Here is a 9,787-nt window from a genome sequence, read left to right on the forward strand (position 1 = left end):
GGTGATGGAATTTTTCTGAGGTCAGATTCGGATTCAGCGCAGCAAAAACCTTCGGGTATAGTAGGTCTGGTCTCTGGTTCTGAGAATTGTTGGCCTGTGTTAGTTATTGTTCAAGAATTTTAACTCAAAAGCGAAGAAATTGCTAACGTTTCAGTCGTGAAGCTAAACCAAAATCCTCTCAAAAGACAGGAAATGATTACCTATTTTTAACCAAAGAAATGAATTTTCAACTAAAATTATAAATTTTTAACCAAAAACAAAATCTTAACAAAATACTTCAATTTTTTATCAAGTATTTGAATTTTCAAAAAAAAAAAGATTTGCTATTTCAGCATAAAAAGATTTTAATTTTAAATAAAAAACTGTTAAAGTTAACTGAAAAGGGTAAATCTTGAACAAATTAGGTACATTTCAACTCAAGAGATGAATTTGTTACCAAAAATTTAATTGTTAATATTTAAACCAAAAAGTATTTTAATTTTTAATTAAAAACAGTTTAATTCATCCAAGAAATTAAAATTTTCAACATAAAAATTTAATCCTTAACCAAAAAAGATTAGTTTTCAACCAGTGGCAAAATAGTTTATCTTTTGAACTCTAAAATATGAATTTTTAACAAGAAGGCTCACTTTAGGCCAAAACAATTTTTTTTTAATTTCCGTTAAACAGATAAATGGATTTTTTCTAATCTAATTATTTATTATTATAATATTTATTATATTTAATTGTTTATTATATTATATTTTCTACTAAACAGATGATTTTTCAACTAAAATTATTAATCTTTATCCAAAAAATGAATTTTTAACAAAATACTTTTAATTTAACTAAGTATTTTAATGTAAAAAGAAAAAAATATGAATTCTAAACGAGAAATTTAATAATTGACAGTTCAAGCAGAAATAGATACATTTTCAGAAATAGAAATAAATGTTATATTAAAAATCTAAAGGTTTATATTTCAATCAAAGTTATTTTTATTCCCAATTAAAAACAGTTTAACTAATGCAAAAAAGACACATTTGCAACCACTTGGGTTTTGAGTCAATAAAGATGACATTTTTCGCAGCAGAGATAAAATTTTCTAAAAAAAATTTTAATTTGTTATCCCTAAAATTTGATTTTTCAACAAAGGAAAAATTCATCTTTAACCAAAAAGTTGAGAAAAATGTTCCATTAAACAAATTAATGAAATTTTCAATCAAAGAGATGAATTTTTAAATTAAATGATGAATCATCAACAAAAAAATGAATTTTAAAAGAAGTAATTCATCTTTTAACCAAGTAAGTAAATTTTTATCCAAATAAAATAATTGTTCACTAAAAAGGCAAATTCCTAAGCAAAATAGTGACAGTTTCTACCAGAGACATAAATTTTCAACTAAAATTTTGAATTTCAACCAAAAAATAAATTTTGAACAAAATATTTTAACTTTAAAGAAGTATTTGAATTTTCAAACAAAAAAATTAAACCATAACCAAAAATTTAATAGTTGATATATTTCAACTAAAAAATATTTTGATCTTAATTTCTCAATTAAAAAGTAGTTGAGTTTCAATAAATGGGACAAATTTTTAACAAAATAAGTATTTTTTCACAAAAAAGGATGAAGTTTTAAGAAAATAATTAAATTTTTAATAAAAAATAGTTGGATTTTCTTATTGAGTTCTTTTAATTTATTTCCCGATAAATAAATATGAACTTTTGTTTATTTTAAATAACTTTAAATTTATTCAAATTAATTTAAAGTAAAAAATGGTTCCTCTTGCCCTTTTCGAAATAAACTCGATAATCCCATTTTTTAGATTACTCAAGTTTTCTGTCGCTTTTTAAATTCAATTCACCATAATGTAGCCAATTCTGGGAATTGGTAAATGAAATTTACAGAAAATATTATTCGTTCTGTTCTACGACTGATATATTAAGTAACAAATGGACATTTTTTACTGAACAAAAGTTATTAATTTTCACCTTTTCTCTTTAATTTTATTCGAATTAATTTTTATCTTTAATTTGATGGAGATTTGAGCGAATTTCAAGTAATAAAATTTCAGTTTAAAAATGGTTTAGAAAGGTAAAAATATGCTTTCTACGAAAATAATTATTAACAAAAATTTTTAAATAATTAATAGTCATAATTAATTTCGAAAGTATGACAGCAAGCAATTATGAGCAAGGCATTTTGAGTGAATTGCGTAAAAACAATTGAGTCTATTCTTGAAAGAATTTTAAACATGGACATTTATTTATATGAACCTTTCAAATAAATAAAACAATTAGACATATTACAGAGTATTATAAAAATGAGACACTAAGAAGAGATTTTCAGTTTAGTTTGCGAAAAAATTGAACCTGTTCATTGAAACATTGTCAACCGTTTAAAAAAAAGTGTTTTTTGACACAATGTGGAACTTTTCAAATTTCTTAATAATCATGCCTACAGGGAACATACATATACTTTTCTGAATAACTTTCCAGCTAAAATCGGTTTATTTCTTCAAATTTGCTAAGCTCTCAATGAGCTTAAAGAGATAAATGCATAATTTATGCAAAGTACTAGGTAAAAATTCATGAATTTTTTTAAACAAAAAATTTCCATATGTTATTCATTCCACCAGTAGTAGAACATGATAAAGAATATTTTCTGTACATTTTATCAAACAATTGAAAGAATTGGCTGAATTATGGCAAGTTGAAGTAAAAAAAGACAAAAGGCTTTGTTTTCTTAAAAGTGGTATTTCCGAGTTTATTTTGAAAATGGCGAAGCATCAGCTTTTATATTTAAAGAAAAAAGATGCCCAATTTCATTTCCTATACTTTCAAAGTTTCTAAGGTTGATTTTTTGTTTAGTACTCAAATTTTTTTAAATGTACAAATTCAACGAAAAAAATTAGAATTTTTTCTTAAATACGTTCCAGGTGCTATTGAATAATATAAAAATGGTTGTAATCACCTAAGTTTTATAAAGTAAAATTTTCTAACGATGTTTCATTATAGTAATAAACAAATAATTTTTTTATAAATAAATTATTCCTTAACAGTGTTTTTTCTATAATTTTCAATATAATATTGAAAAAAATGTCTTTTAAAATTGACCTTGTTAATATTGTAAACAATATAATAAACAAATGCATTATTCTGGAATTTTTCGACAGAAAAATTACTTTTTTTCTATGTCAGTTCTTTTACTTAGAATCTTCATGATAATTTTAGTAAAATTCATAAATTAGCTGACAAATTTAATTATTTTTGTGAACAGATTTAATAAAAAAAAACTGCATTAATCGGGTACCTGTCGAAGACTAAAAAAAAAGTTAGTCCTTTTAATTGGGAATTTCATTATAATTCCAGCAACATTCACGAATATTTGAAAATTTGTATGATTTTTCAAAAACAAATTTAATATGAAAATGCGTAATCCTGAAGCTGCAGTCTTATTAAAAGAATGACACTAATAAAAGACTGTATCTAAAAGGATTCTCATTGAAAAGAATGAAATCTTTTTCGCGGCAAATGTCCATAGAATGCATTTATTTATTATATTTGTTTCAAGAAGTGATACAATTTATCAGCTATACCCATTAAAAAAAAGTTGACATTGAAAAAAAATGAAATTTTTCCGCCGAAAAATGCCAAATGCATTTGTTAATGGAGTTTGTTCAACAAAAATATAAAATTAATGAACTAATCAGGATTGTTGCTGAAATTATTATGAAGTTTTTAATTTAAAAAACTTGGTTTAAAAAACATGAATTTTTCCGACAAAAAATGCCCTAATAACGCATATGTTTATTATACTTATTTTGAAAAAAGTATGAAATTTATCAACTCACTATGATATTTATGATATTATCAGAAAGTTCCTAATGAAAAGAGCTGACATTTAAAAAAAAAGGAATTTTTGTATCGAGAAATGCCTGAATAATGCATTTGTATATTAAATTTCATTATAATAATAAGAAGAATAATCTTAGAAGAACTTTTCTCTTACATAATTTTTTTTCAATCCAAATTTCTTGCAACAAATTTTTTATTACTGATAGACGAACACTGGAAACGTCAAATGGAACAAATTAAAATTTTTTCGTCATATTTGTTTATTAATAACAACATTTTGGAAAAAATGTTATCAGCTTCGAACAAAAAAATGTACAACTTAATCAATCTTTATTTGTGGGCTGTAGGTTATTTTAAACCAAGAAAGTAATTTTTTCCCACTGTGCACCGTTTAGCGAGAAAAATTTATAGTTGGTTATAGAATCGGGTAAAAAATGGAAAGAAAATCACCATATTTTAACTTTAAAAAATATCTCACCAATAAATACTCTGATGGCGAGATAAAGCCAGAATGTAAGCTGAATATTATAAACGACCTGTTCTTTCATATTCGAACACATTTCTGCTCTGGGTGCTGTAAGTAAGCATCTCTGCGTACAGTTCATAACATTATAATTTCCCGCTGAAATTAAAATATTGCGATCAGCACGTTCAGGATTATCACATTGAACATTAATGAGATTTTGTCCAGTCCAGTTTGATTTTTGAACCAGATATTTTTTTACTTCCATTAACAAGTCGTCTGTCGACTCAAGGGCCTTCAGGGTCGTTTTGAAGGGACGATAATCAATTACTTGACTATTTCGGCTCTGAAAATTCAAATTTGGGTAAATAATTAATTTTCATATCTAATGGGTCTTTAAAATTAAGGGCCTTGATGCAATAAGAGAAAATGCAATTTGTTCTGCCAAACCAAAATCCCATGATGGCTTTAAAAAAATTTTCAAATTTTAATTTTTAAACGCAGTATCTGGATGTTAAATTTTATTGCATATATTTTTTTCGTTAAAAGGTGTTTCTTTTTAACTTTTTAAATTGAATTTAAAAACTTTGTTTTGGGAAAATTAATTTTATTTCTTTTTCACTTCAACTCGTGCTATGTTCATCAGTTTTTTAAAATTTTCAATTAAATTATTAGAGATTATACTTTAGGGCATCCTACAGTGGGGTGAAATGAAAACAGGGGGCACAAAATAACTTGAAGGGTGCAATTCATTACCGATTTTTGATTTTTTTTTAAATTTATTTTAACTTTTATGTTAATTGAAAAAGAGGAAAAATGTCGATTTTGACATATTTATTTTATATCTTCTTGAAAATATTTTTCCCCTGCTCAATATCACTTGAATTTTATACACAGGGATACATGAATAAAAAATTGTTGACTTGTTAACTTAATTTTTATAAAAAAATTATATTAAAAAATAACCAAAATCATGAATTTTTTGCTCGCAAAGTATACCTTGTACATTCAAATTGCTTGCCTTTACCGTGAAAATGATACTTGATCATGAAAAGAATCGTCTTTTCCTATTATTCTGTATAAAGTATCTTGTCAGTGATTTTAATAAAAGAAAATTTGTCAACCGATACCAGCTTTCCTTTGTTTATTTGATTTGCACATAGCTTTATTAAAAACAAAAGACATAAAGTGACAAGTTTGTCTTTTGTTTCTAACGAAGCTATGTACAAATCAAATGAAAAATAAACGAAAAATCAGTGTTAACTTGGGAGCACTTGGGTCACTTGTCAAAAAAAAAAAAACTACATTTTTGGCCAGTAAATTTCGATAATAAACATTTGTTTACATAACATTTTAAAAATATTTAACATAAATACCGATAATAGGCATTTGTGTATATCATTTGTTGAACAAAATTTTAAAGAAATATCAATTGACAAATTTTCATGATCAAGTATCATTTTTAAGGTAAAGTCAAGCAATTTTCATACACAATTATACTTTGCAAGCAGACAATCCACGATTTTAGCTATTTGTCAATATCATTTATTTATAGCAATTAACTTAAGAAGACAACAATTATTGAGCAGAAAAAAATGTTTTTAAGAAGATAGAAAATAAAACCGTCAAAATCGACATTTTTCCTATTTTTGAATTAACATAAAAGTTTAAATGAATTTTTCTACACAAAAATTTTTAATCGATAATGAATTGCGCCCTTCAAGTTATTTTGATCATAAACATTTGTCGATTGATATTTCTTTATATTTTTTTTAGCAAATTATATAAACAAATTTTTATGGTAGGAATTTACTGGAAAAAAATGTCGTTTTTTTAGCCAAGTGACCAAAGCGATCCCAAGTTCCCACTGGTTTTTCGTTTGTTTTTCATTTGATTTGTACGTAAGTTCATGAAAAACAAACGAAAAGTTTGTATATAATAAGAAGAAAAAACTAATCTTTTTGCCCATAAACGCCGAAAATAGGAATTTTTTTATATAATTTGTTGAAAAAATTATAAGGAAATATCGGTGGACAAATTTGTCTTAATTAATATCACCGACAAAGCAGTTTGTACAGAATAAGAAGAAGAAATGATTCTTTTGATGATCAAGCGTCATTTTTACGGTATAGGCAAGCAGTTTTAACGAACAATTATACTTTGAGAGCGGGCAATCCATGATTTTGGCGATTTGATAATATAATTTGTTCATAAAAATTAACTTAACAAGTCAACATTTTTTTTCTTTCTTGCACCCTTGTGCATCGAATTCAAGTGATATTGGTCAAGGCAAAATTTTTTTTCAAGAAGATAAATGAAACCGTCAAAATTGACATTTTTTTCTCTTTTTGCATTAATATAAAAGTTTTAAATAAACAAAAATTAAAAAATCAGCTCCCACAATTATGTGCAAAATTGAGTTCTAAGTTTATCTAAAAAAATTAATCCAAAATCGTTATTGAATTGCGGCCAATAAGTTATTTTGAGCCCCATTTTTTCATTTCACCCTACTGTGCGTCCGTCGGCTGTTCGAATGATCAGAATTTGAACATATATGTTTAGAAAAATTTCCGGAATTTTTGTCTGACGTCAGGAATAAATGTGAGTTTTATGTCTTCTAGGCTTTCATTTGACGATGGAATTTTAAATAGGGGAAAAATCCTCGCGACAAAAATTTGGTGCTTGCAGTAATCTCGGAAATTCAGCCCTGCAGCAAACTAAAATCATCACTGCTCCTAACCTATTTAATATTTTTATCTGAAACTTTTCAAATACTTTATCATATTTTTCTTCCAATTTTTGCCCTGAGAATCTTTCGCCTGCTCAAAATTGCCTCCATAAACGAAACGCGGAAATACATGAAAATTTAATTTACACCCGCACCATAAAAAAATTAATAAAATATAATTAAATGACTTTCGTTTTAGTCGAACTAAACCCTAAAGTGCAATCCCTAAGAATTTAATTTTAAAAATCTGAAAACCTGACGAATCAAGCACGACTATAAGTGAAAAAAAGAATAATAATGGATTGTTACCAAAAAGAGAGTTCTATGACTACACTGAATATAAATCTATGTGCTAACAGCGCTGTTTTGAGATCAAACTATTGATTAGGCTAGGAGCAGTTATAATTTAGATTAGAATAGCGCTCAAGTTTCCGAGGGTACAATAGGCTCCTGGCGTACCGACGCGCGACGGTGCAACGATATACTATACTTCAGATCCTATAGAAAGCTCGGGAACTAGAGCACAATCATAGGATAAAATCATTACTGCTCATAATCTATTCAATATTTTGATCTGAAAATTTCCAAAAAACTTTATTATACCTTCCTCCGAATTCCTGTCGTGAGAATTTTTTTCCTACCCAAAATTGCTCGATAAGCGAAGCACTGAAAAACACGAAAGTCTAATTTATGCCTAACATCATAAAAAAGTTAATAAAATTTCATGAAATAAAAATATTCAAATTTTGACCAGCATATTAGTCGAAGTAAGTCCTAAAGTACAATCCCTTAACATAAAATTTAAAAATTTTGAAAATCTGACAAATGGAGAACTAGTCGAAATGAAAAAATAACTGAAATGGTCTTTTCTCAAAAAGACAGTTCGACACCTCCATTCAATATGAGTCCATGTGTTGACAGCGCTGTGCATGAGAATATTCTTTATGCTTACATCGAGGCTATTTCAAACAGACACAAAAATATGTACCAAAAAAATCGGAAAAGGTATAATAAAGTTTTTTGAAAAGTTTCAGATCAAAATATTGAATAGGTTAGGAGCAGTGATGATTTCAATTTATGAGAGCGCTCGAGTTTCCGAGTTTAAAATAGGCTTTGGAACGTACTACGGTGGGACTATAGGGTGGCGCGTGAGGTATGACGGTAAGCCCAGGAGCCTATAGTAAACTCAGCAACCCGAGTGCTGTCATAAAGAATCTGTCGTAAGAATCTTTTTGCCTGCACAAAATTGCCTCAATAAATGAAATTCTGAAAAACATGAAAGTCTAATTTACGCACGGCATCATAACAAAGTTAAGGATATTTTAATTAACGAAAATATTTAAATTCTAACTACCGTATTAGTCAAAGTAAACTTCAAAGTGCAATCCTTGATATAATTATTGAGAAATTTGAAAAACTGGCGAATTAAGCACAAGTTGAAATGAAAAAATAATTCAAATGGATTTTTCTAAAAGAGGTAGTTCGACACCTCCATTCCATATGAGTCTAAGTACTAACAGCACTGTGTATGAGACTATTATTAATTCTTTCATCCAGACTATTTTGAGCAAGCAAAATAATTTTCTCAGAAAAAAATAGAAAAAGGTGTGATAAAGTTTGTGGATCAGTTTCAGATAAAAATATTGAATAGGTTAGGAGCAGCAATGATTTCAATTTTTGACAGCACTCGATTTTCCGAGTTTACCTAGGCATAAGGTGTTTTTTACATTCTCATCATTCAATGGGTTCTACGAAGAGTAGTCTATATTTTCGTTCCCGTTAATAATTAGGCTAACTTCATTTAGCTAAGTTTTCAGGGAGATTAAATAACGTATTATTTTTCGAAATATTCCTAACGAATTCAAAACTTCAGCATTTTTTATTACATTTTATAATGTAATTTAGGCTACTATAGCTTTCAAAACAAGAAAGTTTGAAAGATTTTTATTTATTGTAACACTTCTACGTGTTTACTAAATTTCATACAAAATGAAGTTACCCAATTTCTTAACGGTAACAAAAAGATAGCCTATTCTTCGTAGAACCCAGCGATTTATGATTGAGAAATCATAGTTTTTACGATGTCGTCTGTCTGTCCGTCCATCCATCCGTAAACACGATAACTCTCAAAAACATAAGCGAATCAAATCGACCTTTGGCACAAAAAATCATGGAAAATGAAAAATTCCATTTTGTAGTCCAACTATGCAGGATTCGAAAAAAGATGAATTACAAAAATTGTGATCCCAAAAAAGATTCGCAATTTCGTTAAGTATCACTTTTGTACCACTTAAGTACCTTTTGTTTTATTCGTGAAAAATAACATTAAAAATAAAAAATAAAAACTTTATGGAAAAACGACCAAAGTTACGAAAAAAAGATTTAACAATCCAGCGCACTGAGCAAGTTACACGATGAGAATGTGTACCTGAAAGCCTACAGAAATTTGAGAAACTTAATCTTTAACTATACTTAATTTAGTATAAAATGCAGAATATGAAAACGCATAGAAATATTGCGATCTAAAAGAGATCTGTTTGATAAAATTTTATTCAAACACTCCAAATGCAAAGAATAAATATCCGACATGATTTCAGTTAATCACAGCGCTCGAGTTTCCAAGTTTTCTTTTACGTCCGGGGCGTACCGCTGCGCGACGCACAGTGGGGTGAAATCGGAAAACGAGGTTCAAAATGACATTTAGAACGCAATTATGCACCGATTTTAGAATTTTTTTTTTTTTTAATTCAGAACTAAA

General features: G+C 27.4%; 1 protein-coding gene across 2 annotated transcripts in view; it reads right to left on the reverse strand.

Moving 5' to 3' along the window:
* Positions 1-9,787, reverse strand: part of LOC117168332 — an 89,888-nt gene that overhangs the window by 18,005 nt on the left and 62,096 nt on the right. For both annotated transcript variants that reach the window (XM_033353909.1, XM_033353910.1), the window contains one exon: positions 4,317-4,647. In XM_033353909.1, the coding sequence (XP_033209800.1) occupies positions 4,317-4,647 (331 nt within the window). The remainder of the gene's footprint in view (positions 1-4,316; positions 4,648-9,787) is intronic.

Source organism: Belonocnema kinseyi, chromosome 2 (genome assembly GCF_010883055.1).
Source record: "Belonocnema kinseyi isolate 2016_QV_RU_SX_M_011 chromosome 2, B_treatae_v1, whole genome shotgun sequence".
NCBI classification, from domain to species: domain Eukaryota; kingdom Metazoa; phylum Arthropoda; class Insecta; order Hymenoptera; family Cynipidae; genus Belonocnema; species Belonocnema kinseyi.